The sequence below is a fragment of the Asterias amurensis genome, chromosome 7 (genome assembly GCF_032118995.1).
Source record: "Asterias amurensis chromosome 7, ASM3211899v1".
NCBI classification, from domain to species: domain Eukaryota; kingdom Metazoa; phylum Echinodermata; class Asteroidea; order Forcipulatida; family Asteriidae; genus Asterias; species Asterias amurensis.
In genome coordinates, this window is record NC_092654.1 from 12206110 (window position 1) to 12221211 (window position 15102).

General features: G+C 41.8%; 2 protein-coding genes across 2 annotated transcripts; both read left to right on the top strand.

The window, feature by feature from the left end:
- The first annotated feature begins 3253 nt into the window (after positions 1-3253).
- LOC139939564 (metabotropic glutamate receptor 4-like) lies at positions 3254-6250 on the top strand. The gene is made up of 2 exons (XM_071935565.1): positions 3254-5344; positions 5771-6250. Exons 1-2 carry the CDS (start codon positions 3254-3256, stop codon positions 6248-6250), a joined length of 2571 nt encoding a protein of 856 aa, XP_071791666.1.
- Positions 6251-8534: 2284 nt separating this feature from the next.
- LOC139939602 (neuromedin-U receptor 2-like) lies at positions 8535-9698 on the top strand. Its single transcript, XM_071935621.1, has one exon. The coding sequence runs from the start codon at positions 8535-8537 to the stop codon at positions 9696-9698; it is 1164 nt and encodes a 387-aa protein (XP_071791722.1).
- The last annotated feature ends 5404 nt before the right edge of the window (positions 9699-15102 follow it).

The window sequence follows — 15102 nt, forward strand, 5'->3', positions numbered from 1 at the left end:
AAGGACTATCACAGAATTGGGACTTGAGTCAAGTCTTGGTCTTACTGACCAAGATGAGTCAAGTCCCTTTGGGATCCGTAATCCCGTTCAATCCTGACCCAAGAATTCTTCGAGTGAACTCACTGACAGGTGGTCTATTGGTAAGATACTGCCTTATATAGGGTCGTGGGTTCGAATCCCATCCGAGTAAAATGCCCGTGATTTTTATTAGCAAGACTCGAGTGAGTACTGAGTATACAGTGCTTATCGGTGTATATGGGTAAACCTAAATGAATTTTGTTTATCCCTCACGCAAATTTAATTCTATTGTACGAAGTCTCGAACTTGCTTCGTCCCTAACATGACCCAAATTTCTGAGAAGTCGTCACTTTATTTGTAATTTGGCTGCAATTAATTCAGCCTCTGGCTGCGATGGTCTCTGTTTTGAACATACCATTTCAAATCAAATCAAATAACTTGATGATCCTTTTGTTTGATTAATTGAAACGACACGTCAATCATATCATTTCTCTGTTTCTTCTTGTAATAAGTAATAATAGCTGCTGATTGTTCGTTAATTGTCTGAGGTATGTGGTAATTTCTGTACAAATTGGTTTTTGAATAGAAATTGATTGCCTCTTTGTGTTGGTGGTGTTCGGAGTTATGCCATGAGCTGCTCATCGTGGGTTAGTTTTTTCATATTTGTCTATGCCCCGCCGGCAAAGCGGAAGGGCCATGTTTGTCTTTCCCGTGACGCACGGTCCCTAGTAGGGAGGGGGTAGACTGATCCCCTGACATGTATTGGCTTTACAGAACCAGTGATTTCATTGGATAAACGTTCAGTGACGTAAGCTTTCCCAATATTTGATTGGTCCGAGTTGATGTTTGGAAGCTGAACTTTCGGTCGTGAAAGCGAGCAATATTTTAGGTTTTTTTTTCTTTCGTTGGATTTGACAATGTATCTCAAGGTGAAATGAAATGTAATTGTGCACGGGGATCAATAATCACGGAAAACGGAACGTTTATTCAACAAAATCACTGGTTCTGTAAAGCCAATACATGTCAGGGGATGAAAGCCAGGTGTAATTCACGAGCATCGGAGTGTGACGTCGGATGTTCAGGTTAGGGAAGGGGCTAATTTAAAACCACGAGAGAGCGGAAAACAAGAGACAAAATTGAATGTGGGAGGAAGGAGGAAGGTTATCAATAGATAAATAAGACTGAAATAGAGGGGATATCCGTGCTGCGGGAAGAGAAAATAAAGACAAACAATTGTGAGTCATTTCCTTCTTGGATGCTAAGATCATGGGAATGAATGGTCTGAAGGCGCCTTATCCAGAGTGTCTCCTAAGTCGAGGAGTCTCTCAGTGGTTTACCTATGCGCCTCAATGCGCTGTAAAATCGGGTCAAAATGGACCCCACATTAGGTAACCGGACCTCTTCATTCATTATTGTCTTACAACCTCGATGATCAATTGAGCGAATAAGATTATCTTACTATTTTATTTTCATTTCATGCATATATTGCGATAAACCAGAGTGTGAATAATGGTCTTTAGCAATTACCAAAGTTGTTCATTGCTATTACAAATGTCGCTGTGCGAACGATAAATAAAATGTGCTCGAGTTTTTCGAATAAAAGATCTGGAAAGAGTTACTCGATATGTATATGTCTTTGTAACAAAGTATGTATCATTTGCCGTATGTAACTGTTTACTGTTTTTTCGTCCAAGATAGCCTGCATACGGGCATGTAATGTCCAAGTCCAAATTTTCACAGGTTTGTTATTTTATGCATTGAGATACACCAAGTGAAAATACCAGTTTTTGGCAATTACCAAATGTGTCCATGGCCTTTAAAAGGAGAAAAGCAACCAAGCAAATAGTATTATATAAATACGGATAAACAGGTTCACGAAACATTGCCCTATTCGGACACATTGTAATTGTCGTCAGTCTGTTTGGAATGTACTCCAAACTGTCGCCCATAGTCGATGCCTCTTTGGTTACTAAATGACCGGAGCGCACATTTACTCTCTACGAAGCTCGGAAAGCTAGACGAGCTATGTGCAAACCATACAGTCTGTAATCCGAAAAGCATTTAGATTGACGATGTTATTTGTGAAACAATTGAAAGAGGCTGGTGCATGGAGAAATAACACCCATAGAGTGCCTCAACTTGACTCAACTTCCCGTCAGAATCCGCTTAAATTTGTCGGATGTCAGTCAAATAGTAAAATTTTAATAGAGTTTTGAACCACCATCCAGTGGCCGAAGCAGGCAACAGCGCCACCAACCGACTGGTGGTGCTTCGTTCTGAGGATGACTAGTGAAACTAGTCGAAACGTAAACGAAAATTACGTGAGTATTTGGCTGTGTTTCATAGAAAATTCATTAGTTGAGTTTTGAACTGTTTACATTTTCAGCCCCTTCATTTAGCCCGGAATGTAAATGTGCCCTGAAAACAAAATGTAGGCCCAAACACATATTCATAAATACCTCAGACAGTTTCGCTATTCCTATTGGTGGAGAGCGCGTCACGTGGGTGTGTTTAAACCTTTGATAATGACCAGTGTTTATAACCAGTTGTGAGCGGATACTCCACGCTAGTCTTGATGCAAGACGTTTCTTGGTACGGGCGATGCAGGCGCTGTCGGTGAGTTTACCGCTTTGTGTGAAAGGAAAACCAGAACCTGTTGCACCAAGACTATACGCGCATGCGCACGAACGGAACCGGAAACTGTCGGAAATTGGCATAAAACACACGGACGTCGTACATGAACATGTAAAAGGTATTCGAGTACGAGTAACGACACAGCGGCTTTTAAACTACCAAACTTTGCACGGGTTTCAATGGCAAACAAAATGCACTGCAACTTATAGTTGCAACACCTATCTCTCCAACCTCAATGATTTGTACTTTTCACTTTCTGTGCGATCTTAAAGGGGCGAACAGTTATGTTTTATTGTTATACACATGTATGTTCACATGTAGGATTGTCCCATGTGGTTTATCATCATGGTATTTTTTAAATTAAGAGCAAATCAAATTGAAACTAACTTTAGCTAAATCCTACGCATAACTGTACTATTTTGTGTTAAATTATACAGGAAAACAGACACTGGTGTCCATCGTTGAAACATTTTACTCAGAGACGTGACAACTTGTTGGACTCCCAGCAACCTCCGAGAGGTGCAACACACAGCTTCTGTTTGTGGAAAAACAAGTGCCGTTAATTCTCTATGTTTGGTGGTTAAACAGTAATGTAAAAAAAATGGCGAAGACAAACTATAGATGTTTGCTTGCGATTGTTCTCTTCTTCTTCGCCGTATGCAGTGTCAGTAGCTCGTCGCTCGTCAACAAGTTTGCTGCACCGAGACAGTGTCACGTCTACAAGAAACCTGGAGATCTTATCCTCGGTGGTATGTTTGCAATCACAGAGAATTACCCCTCAACGTGCAACTACACTACAGATGAGATCCAGTTCACTATGCTACTTCCGGAGGCGATGGCATTTGCAATTTATGATGTGAACAGGAGGAGCGATCTTCTCCCAAACATCACTCTTGGTTTCGAGATCTGGGATCACGGCGTCTCGGAAGACGCTGCGGTTGGCATCTCAATGTCCCTACTCCAGGAACCACCACGTGGTCTATCAAAGACATGTGATTTGGCAGAACGGAAGAAGCTGGTTGGGATCGTCGGCCCGGAGTCGAGCGCGATGAGTGTGTTTGTGAGTAAGATCGCCCAGACCTACCGGGTGCCTGTGGTATCCCACTGGGCAACCAGCAACGAGCTCTCAAACAAAGCTCGATTCCCGTACTTCATGCGCAGCGTGCCTCCTGACCAGCTCCAGGCAGGAGCCATCGTGGAACTGCTGTTGAACTTCGGCTGGGACTACATCGCTGTGATCTACACCGTCGACAGCTACGGTATTCATGGAGCACGTGAGATAGTGTCTCAGGCTGAGAGGAAGAACATCTGCATAGCGATGTCAGCTCCTCTATCCGAGCTACACACTGAACGTGACATGCTTGAAGTCGCTTTGAGGATAAAGAGGCTTGACTCTGTTCGGATTGTAGTTATGTTCTCATCTACTGGGCCGATAGCATACACCTTTCTCAGTCAGATCCTGAAGGTTGGATTACCGTACAAAATCACTTGGATCGGCAGTGACGGTTGGGGATACGAACTTCTCCAAAATGATCTCCTGAAGGAACTCGTTGAGGGCAGTATCTTCGTCCGGTTGAACAGTCCAAAGCAGCCGGAATTTGAGAGATATCTAAACACCATTGACCCGCGTATGGATGCTACCAGCGAGTGGTTCACTTACTACTGGAGAGACAGACTAGCACATAATTGTACGGACACTGATGCTTTGGCAAGTTGTGTTGTACCATTGCCAGATGGCTTCTCTACTGAGTACAACACAGCGGGCGCTATAGATGCCGTCAATGTCTTCGCATATGCACTTCATTCCCTTTGGATGGAAACATGCCCCTCTGGCTCGGCTAATTGCACCCTAGAAGCGGCTCAAATTGACGGGGACAACTTCTTGAAGCACCTCCGTAATGTGACCTTCACGAGTTCCACTGGACCATTCACACTCAACGACAACGGCGACACTGAAGGAATTTACCTGTTTGAGAATCTCCAATACGTGGACGGAAAGCATCGCTTTAGGGATGTTGGACAATGGAACTCTAGGATGGGAAACGGAGAAAGGCTTCAACTGTTTCAAGATGAACTACAGTGGTCCGGTCTAAATTCAAGTCAGGAGGTGCCGAGATCAACCTGCCGTAAAATATGCTCCGCAGGTCAGATCAGTGTCCCTTTAAAGGAGAAGTGCTGCTGGGGTTGTGAAAGCTGTGCGCCTAATGCTATCATATTTAATGGAACCGAATGCATGGAATGTGCGCGTACGTTCTGGCCCAACGCGGCCTTCGACAGGTGTGTGGCGATCGTACCTTACACAGTCTCACTCGGCGTGCCAATCGCGACCGGCATATTTGCCATGTTGTGCGTGGGAATATTAATGACATGTCTCACAGCAGCTGGATTGGTATACTATCGACACAATCGACTCGTGAAGGCGTCCAGTCGTGAGCTTAGCGTCGTCAACCTACTGGGTCTGACTGCCACTTTCATCGCGGTGATCCCACTTCTGCAACCACCTTCGGATCTCACGTGCTCTATGTCGGAAGCTCTTATCTCTTTGTGTTTTACATTGACGTACGCTCCTACACTGTTCAAGGTGAATCGGATCTACAGGATCTTCAGTGCGGGGAAGCGGTCTGTCAGACGGCCGAGATTTGTTCAACCTCGACATCAGTTAGCTATGACCGGTACTCTCATCGTGATCCAGGTAGGCTACTAAGCAACAAAAATGTGGTCAAAAGTACTTATGATTGGCTGATGCTGCAAGAATAAGTTCAAAATGAGAAATAGAAGAAACTGGATTGACCAAAATGCCAAAAAATACACACTTGCATAACTTAATTTTTTTTATGTTATAGTTCACATTTACAATTTGACTTCTACAGTCTTAACTTATTGCGGTACCCTTTTCTCACGGATACTTTTGTGGTTATTGTGAAAGGAACACTTTTTAGTTTATAGGATTTGAGGCATTGCCTGGTGAGATACTATGTTTGTAACACCATGTGTGTCGTCTACCTGCTAGGTAGATTGTTCTTTTGAGAACTTGTCTTCTTTTATATTATACACTGTGGAGTAGACTTTCATTTTGTTAAGATTATTTTTATTGATGTTTTCTACTCTTTTATTCAAGCTCGTTGCTGTGGTCCTGGTGAGTCTTTCCCGTCCAGCTCGACCATCATTCCTCTTCACCTCCCCACCGAGTGACCACGTCGAGCTCTACTGCGTCTTCAGCCCAGCCTTCCCAGGTCTCTGCGCCTACAATCTCCTCATCATTCTCCTCTGCTGCTACTTCGCCTTCAGAGCCCGTAAAGTCCCCGACAACTATAACGAATCCAAGTTCATAGGCGTGAGCGTCTACTCCTCGCTGATGTTATGGCTCGCAGCCGTACCTGTCTACACAACGGCCGTGGAAGCAACCCAGAAAGTCGCCTTTTTGTCCCTAGCCATCGTGGCCAACTCATTCTTCACCCTTTTCTGTGTCTATTTCCCAAAGTTATTCGCCATTCGGTTTCTTGGGAGTGCGAGGGTCAGTGATATGGATGATAGTATTAACCTGACGACCAAACAGACGATCAAGATACGGCCTGGGTTATCAACAGTTATCATATAGTTTGCAGGCATGGTTGTACCGTGTGTCTCAAAAAAATCTATACACTTTTGAAATGGCTGCCGAATGAAAAGTATATGATTCTGGAGGAAAAGGTTTTGGTGTATAGATAGCTTATGGTCTCAACTTTCACATGACACTATAAAGTCTGAAAATAATTCATAATTGTGTGAGCAATGCTCACTTTTGTGAAGGGTTGAAAATAAGGCTGCGCAGGAATTAGCCTTCCCTTTGTAAGTCCTTTGTAGCTTACACAATTCAATCCAAGATTTCGGCTACTTCCGGTCAATGGGTAACCTGAAGAATAAGTAGCCAACATCTTTGACATTCCTGTTTTCAAAAAGCCGTATTATTGAACAATCTTTGTACATAATCCCCATCTGATTATTAAGAAAAACCAATGAAATGTTCAACTCATCTTACAATAACTGAAATGCGGGATGAAGGTTTTTATTCAAAGTCACAGATGTTAAAAAACAAACACAGTTTGTAACATGGAAACTGCTACATGTACCATCACACCATCGCGACTCACATGAAGACACCACTGAGTCTACCAGGGAAAGTTACAATGCTACAAGAACAAAAATGCATTTCCTGTTCACTTATGAATAAAAAAAATGGTTTAATAAACCATAAACTTCACTCAGCAAACCAAAACTGATCGATTTGAGCATGAATTTATTACATCATCCTCAATTTTGTAAGCTCTCAAGTTGGAAGGCTAATTCCTGCGCAGCCTTAACACTTCACAAAAGTGAGCAGTGCTCACCCAGCCATGAATTATTTTCGGAATTGTTGGTGTCATATGAAAGTTGAGACCATAAGCTATCCATAAACAAAAAACCATTTTCCCCAGAATCGTTTATTTTTTATTCGGCACCCATTTCAAAAGTGTATAGGTTTTTTTGAGACACCCGGTATAGTGCAACAATGAGTACTTAAAACACAAACATCATATGAACCTTAAGGGTTTCTTTTCAAAAGTTTCGGACTTTCAAACGCTTTCACTGGTTGGTCCTGTAGATAGGGATGGGTTACTATAATGAAACCGTTGATGCATCATAAGTATAGTGAGTAAAATCACCGTAACTCGTTAGCCTGTGCAAATCTGCACTGTAAACACGGGTGCTTGTTGTGTATGACAAAACACGGAGGTTAACTCTTCCACGGTAAAGTGTTCCGTGTTCTTTAACATGCACTCTAAATCTAGTACACTCTAAGTCTACTTCCACGGTAAAGTGTTCCGTGTTCTTTAACATGCACTCTAAATCTAGTACACGGGACCTGCGGCTTAATGTCCCATCCGAAGGACAAAGACATTATGGTAGTCTGGCTCAAGGAAACACATGTCATGACTGTGACTCAAACACTCACTCTGCTGATCAGAAACACCAGAGCCACGTCACACACAGCGGTCGAGATTTTTTTCAATGAAATATTTATCTTTAAAAAAAACCTCCTATTTATGTATCATTATGGTCTTACTTCATCACAGAAAAAGTACATTTTACCCAAGTCGTGTACTCCCTGTACGTGTTCAGTCCTCTCGAAGTTACCGTTTCAGATACACTTGACTTACTCTTAAAATCTAAATAGAAGCAACGTTTCCTAGATAAGGCAATCTATTTTATTAGAGAAAGTGCAGAAGTGTCAGCAAGCTGTGGTGACATGCAGACCGTCAAATAAATTAGAAGAGCCACTCCAAACGCAATGACACATTTGTTTGCACAAGATTGCCCTCAGTGTTCTGATACTTGACAATTCTTTCAGTTAGACACTCGGACACACAACCTGTCAAAAATGTTATCACAAGTTTTGATGTGTTCTGTTCCCGCTCAAACTTCACTGACGCGGAGAGAACGTCAGTAAGAGTTGATTGCGTATTTGATAAGTCAAATGTGTACTCGTTGGCGAAACATCAAAGTATACAGTGATTCTGATAAACGACTGGCGATAAAGTAAAAACGGTGACTGGTTTGTGAATCCAGTCACCCAAACATGATAACCTGTAGACCTCTTCACAGTGGTGTTCAGTACGGGCAGGATAGACCATGTCTTCCTCCATGGATGGATAGACTAGGCAGATGCGTACTGCACTCAATGAATGTTTATTGTCGTTCGTAACAGCTGGAGTATTTCCTAGATGTTCACACCGTGTAGACATTCACTGCAGAAACCTATGGGAATGTTCACTATCCAATATCTTAAAGGCAACATCGATATTCGCTGTAGAAACATACGTGAATGTCCAATATCCAATATTAAAGTAACTTTACTGTCAATCATGTTGGTATCGGGTGTTTTCACAGCCGTTGACTCGGACTCGGAGTGCAGCTCCTTTCAAAACATATCAGAAGAGATGCTTCATCGGTGGATTTTCAGTCCAGAGGACCATGCCATCATAACCATCTTCATACCTATCATTTGGGGACTCGGTGTTATCATCAACTGCACGTTTCTATTTATGATTTACCGAATCCCTAAGCTGAGAACAGAAACGAACGTGTATTTGACGCACCTGGCTTTGGCTGATCTACTGTACTTGAATCTGTTCTCTGCCTATGATATATGGAGGTACGTAGCATCTCCAGTGGCTGATAATGTACCATTTACGACATCAACGGGGTGCTTGTGTTTCATCATAGCGATAAATATGGGATACTTTGCAGCAATTGCACTCGTTACCGTGGTGTCGTTTGAGAGATACCTATCGCTCTGTCATCCGATCAAACACCTTAAAATCAGAGGTAGGCGACGAACGAAGAGGATGGTGGCGTTCTGCTGGCTGGTCGGGTTTGTGTTTGCTGTGACATCAGCCCCAGAGAGGGCGTGCTTTAACAAACTCTGCCTTCAGTGGCCCAAATCCGAGGACCACCAAGGGTATCCACACACGAGAGCAAGCTGCGATCCGGTTACTCCGTGGGTAGAATCAGTCACTCAGCCCTTACTGAATGTTCCATGGCTCATTGCAATGGTGGCCAATATATTCATGTATGTCCGAATTGTGCAGATGCTGCACAGACGCAAAACATCCTTCAACAGCAAGTTCGATCATCACCAGACAGCAATGAAACTCCGTAACCAAGTCGCAAAGATGCTGATCGTTAATGGAGCCGTGTTTTTCGTCTGCCAAACTCCAAATACCCTATTAAGTCTCACAAGATGGACCTGCCTCATCGCCCAGATTCCTAATCCACTCGACGCTGCCCTAGGGAATACCAAACTATGGATTGCGTTAATCCCACAGCGGATTAATACAATTGTTAATCCGTTAATATACGGTGCAATTAACACACAATATCAAACTGCTTTCAGACAAACGTTTATGCGGAAAGGAAAGTCAAAGAAACCAGATTCTGCAAACGCGATCAGCTCTCCAAAATACTGCAGTGCCACAAATAATATGATGGTGAATCAAAATTGCAATACGGACGATACGAGACTGTGATGTTCTGACGCCAATGCTCATGTAGACTTGATTCAAGTCCCACTCTCGTGTGAGAGGTTCCTAAGCATATCACGCCAATTTACTATGAAACAACCCGTATCATAGAGAACAGTGCGCGCTCGCCGTCAAAATGTGGACCAGGTGTGGCGGTTTCCGCCGTGTTCAGTTTTCCGAATGACCAAATACGGTAACATTACGTCATGCGACGCATGCGCACAGCAAGCGAAAGTAGTCAATTGTTTAACAGTGCCGTACTGAGTCCCGGAAAACTGAACACGGCGGAAGACTGAAACCGCCACACCGGGAACAGGTTTGGGAATGCAGAGCATCATAAAACAGGAGTTTTCTGGGGATGAATGGGATTGAGACTTGAGTCAAGTCTAATGCTCATGTGGCGAAGTTTGAAACCGTATCCGAAGTGGCAGGCTGCAGCTATAGGGCTACAGCTATAATGTCCACGCCGTTATGGGTAGTTATACTTATTCAAACCGGGAACCTATAACAAAAGAAGGCAAACGAGTACACGGTTCGGGAAAGGTCCACAGTTGGAAAACGTGTACAAAACCAATGGGAGATGTTGCAAAAAAGTTATAAACAAAAGAAGGACAATGTTGATAATGTAAGATCGTGTTTTGTTTTTACGTGTAATAAACAACAAGTTGCACATTGAACTGTAAATATATGTTTTATGAGTGTGGAATTGTGTAGACCTGTTTGTTTAATTAGTGAAGTTTCCAGAGGCTTAGCCACGTTTTGGGAAGTTACCTACAAATCCGTCTGATTAGTTAGCTATAAGGGCAATGTATACCTCTGGTTTTTGGAACCAGTCCATTGTTTTTTTGAAGTGGTTCAATAAATATACTATGTTAAAAAATTTCATTTCGAAAGATGGTCGCGTTTCTGAAATATTGACAAAACTCCGGAGTGAATATGTTTAGATAGGAAGAGAAATCCCTATAGGGATACACAACATGAGAAGCATTACCGCGGTAACGCTTTCTAAGTTCAAACTTTGGGGGACAAAAAGTGATATAAATTATTACGAAACCACAGCACTTCGAAGTGAAGTGTTTCTCAAAGCTGCTGTAGGCCTACTTCTTGCCACGTAAGTTTTCGATTGCAAATAATTTTGGGAGTCATTACCAAACGTATGCAGACCCTTTAGAGGAACTGGACACGTTTGGTAATTTCTAAAGACCAGTATTCTCACTTGGTGTAACCCTACATGCATAAAACAACAAATAAGACAATTTTGACTTATTGGCCATCGAAGTTGCAAGAGAATAATAAAAGAAAAACACCCTTGTTGCACAATTAATTTGTGTGCTTTCAGAGCTGCTTAAAGAGGCGTCTGGTCTGAAGTATTTTATAATCTTTGAGTGAGATACCTCCTTTTCAAAAACTACGTTACGTCAGAGGGAGCCGTTTCTCGCAATGTTGTATACTACCAACAGCTCTCCATTGCTCGTTACAAAATCAGTTTTTATAATAATTGTTTATAACAAGTAACAATTTTTACATTTTTTTCTTTTTTTTGAAATTATCTAAATGACAACATCCTACATTTACTCCATTTACTTTTTAAAACTGACAATACTCAAAAAAGATTTCACATGGTGTTACCGCACTCCAATGACGAGTCCATTATCAAGACATTAGCCCGCAGCCAAGATACCCAATGTGGACATTAATTATCTTTCGGAAACGTTCAGGAAGTTCTCCGGAATCATAACATGATGATTGTAATTCTGATTGGTTTTCTTTCTATATCAATACCTTGAATTTCGCAAGGTCTCATCGAGATTGCAATACAACTATAAGACAGGTCAACAACACTGAAAAGGTCATGTCACTGGCTAGGCAACCAGTTCCAGGCAATCTCCAAGAAGAAAGGACAGTGACATATCAATCTTCACCTATTTGTATAGTGGATCGTAAGACGATGTTCGAAGATTGACTCATGTGCTACCTAAGTGGTCATGCATCACGCACTGCAGTTGGTTGACTTTAAAAACTTACTCGTGTGACAAGGCCCTAAGATTCTTTCCAAATTATTCACTGTCTTATTTAGATAAGTATTATGTTACCCGCTCTTAAAAGCCTGTCCGACCTCATCGAATGAAGTGCTTATAGATTGGCGCCAAATTGTAAATAATCACGTTGATGTGTGTGTAGACTTGTTGCCAGTTCTAACTTCAAGCTGTAGTCTATTGGCAGCATTTCGTGGCAATACACTAAAACAAACATTGACCGAGTAAGGTGTTAAAATGAGGTCTGCCGCCCTCTATCGCCGCAATGATGCAGATGGATGGATGAACACAACACTTCAAACAAACTAAGATATCAACATAGTGTGCGTTCGTTTAGCTTCCCTGGGTCGACCCCGGTCTTCCCCCGGTGCGTTCGACTAGCTTTAACGCCATTCCAAGGGCTCACCCGTGTCAGTCTCCATTGCACTGCGTGTGGAGTGGGTCACTTGGGGCTGGCCCCAGGCCCAAGACGTCACTACGAGAGCGGTGAGTGATCGTTCGTTTAGCTCTAGTCAGGGGCTCACCCGAGTGAGCACCGCGGGGTAGACCCAGGGAAGCTAAATGAACACACCCATAGAGACAGGTATGATAGGGGGCGCTATTATTGTAGACCGGCGTCTTCGTAGTTATTGCAAATTTATGGTGAGATGGTAAAAGTCTTACGTACTTATCAACCAATCATGTTGCTTTATAGATTTCCCGTTCAAGTTCAATGACAAATTATTAAAATTAATTCACAAACTATTTAGTGGAGATTTCTCTTTGTCCACTCGTTTTTGTTTGTATTAACATTTTTTTATTATTAACGTCTCCACATAAAAAAAATACGCGAAAGTGGAGCGAGGACGTCCCCGAAAATGTAATCCTCCGAATAAAAAAGACTCGCTCACATGAACGAAGTTCGAGTTTAAAAAGCAAATTTTTGATTGCTTCGGGTGCTATGGTAAAAATGACGACTCCCTCATCCTTGAAGCGGTCTAGTTCCCCTCGGTTTCGCCCTCAGGAAAATGAGACAACGTCAGAGATCACCTCCTCGGGAGTCATAGTTTTAACCAAAGCACTCGAAGCGGTCAATTTTGTATAAACTAGCAATCAGTGGAGGTTTTACAAGATACACAATTCTTTGCAAATTGTGTTTAGGTATTGTGTTTAGTTTCGCAGTAGGTAAACGATCATTGTTTAAGCATGTGAGGCAAATGAAGAAAGCAGTGTTACGCAGTTTTATCGTTTAAATACAAGCAATAACTTTATTGGCTATTTGTGTGACAATCTTGCGTTGCATATCACACTTGTGCTCGAAGAATTTTACCTCGACTCAGAGTACACCAAAGCGATTACCATCAACATTACACAGTCATAGACACTCAGTTCTTGATGATAATAGTGGGTTCTTGTGGTGCTCATCCGCCACCCAAGTGACGCCCACGCCGCAATTTCAAACATTCAGTATTTTGCTGCAAGGTATAGTGGAGTTACGTTTCTGAAGTGTATGAGAAAAGGTAATAAGGTTTCCAAGCTGATGTGGCGCAATTAAACCAGAAACACCGGGGTGAGCCCATTCTGTTTTTGATAAAGTGCTCGCGTTTTACTTGCATCCACAACACACGGAACCAACAGCTTTACGTCCCATCCGAAGGACGCACGAAAATGGTGCATTAGTAACTCGAACCCACACTCCGGTGAAAAGAACAGTCCACGACAAGCCAGGTTCTCGTTATGGAGTTTGCAGATCATTATGGAGTGATTATGATAGCACGGAAGTGAAAGCAAGGAAGACAAGAAATATTAAACCACAAGGAGGTCCTTGAAAAACACTTCAGCTTCAAACTAATATGTTTTTTCCTACAGGAAAACCAACGCTAAGAAACGAGATGGGTATGAAGAGATTGGGTCTAGAAAAATCTGGGGCGCTCATCAAGAACAAATTCGTTGACTATTGTGTCTGAGCTTTGTGTGGGGTATTTAGAATTTTAGGTCTCGAAATCAAGCATCTGAAAGCACACAACTTCGTGTACAAGGATGTTTTTTATTGCATTATTATCTCGCAACGTCGATGACCGATTGAGCTAAAATTTTCACAGGTTTGTTATTTTATGCATATGTTGAGATACAGCAAGTGATAAGACTGTTCGTTGACAATTACCAATAGTGTCCAGTGTCTTTAAAGCTTTTTCTAAAACTAACATGAAATTTAAAAAATAAAAATAATAAAAAGAACATTAAAAAAACTCCCCTAGCCAAACAAGCAGGAGGGTTGTTGATTATTTCCTTTACTGTGGAATATGAAGGAAATGTTAAGTAGGGGCTCGTCTCACGATTGTGTTTCAAGTCTCATGGCGCACGGGGCAAGATCTATTCCTATCACCAGTTTTATTAGAGACACTGATTAACAATGTGGAGATTGACTCGAGTTGTTGAGAGCTAACTCAATTATTAAGCCGTTAAGAATATCCATTAATGATAATGGTGAAAAGTGATTTAAAATACACTCGAGGAAGAAATGAATAATGAATATACTATATAGAAACCCTGGGGTACGTCATTACTTTATGTGTAAATATTGGAGGAGGCTTCAATTGAAGGAACTTTAAAAGCATTGGGGTTACAATAGTACGTATCGTAGCCTGTGTATCGTGCTTTTTCCCGTGAGGGGTGAAATAACAAACACAACAGCAGTAGCAGCAGCAACAACAACAACAACAACAAACAACAACAACAAAACAACAACAACAACAACAACAACAACAACAACAACAACAACAACAACAACAACAACAACAAGAACAACAACAACAACAACAGCAACAACAACAACAAGAACAACAACAACAACAACAACAACAACAACAACAACTACAAACAAAAACAACTACAACAACAAACTCACAAACACACCCAACAAAACTGTTAATTTTGCACTATTTTAGTCTGGCGTATGTTTAAGTCATTGATGTAGTTGATGGACAGGTGGTCTTGTTCGATGGGAACTGAATGCACCCCCCTCTCCATGCCCATATCCAGATCTCTCAATGATGAGCATGACATGAGAAATTGTACTACTCTTCAAAAAGAAGATACTACATTGCTCGCACAAGTTTAAAAGCACCATCAGTATGCACACAAGGATTTAAGAATAACATCCATTCACAGACAGTCTGGCCATTTGAAAAATACACCAATATTATGATAGTTATAGTTATCATGCTTTATGCTTCATACGTAGTATGCTTTGTGTCTGGTCAAAGAACAATTCGAAATAGTTGAATGTCCTGTCTTTTCGCTTCGTACGTCTATAAATAAATACGTCTATAAATAAATAAGTCGCCTACAGAGTAAATGACAATAATTGCCCGGTGGATTTCATAAAGGCAGTC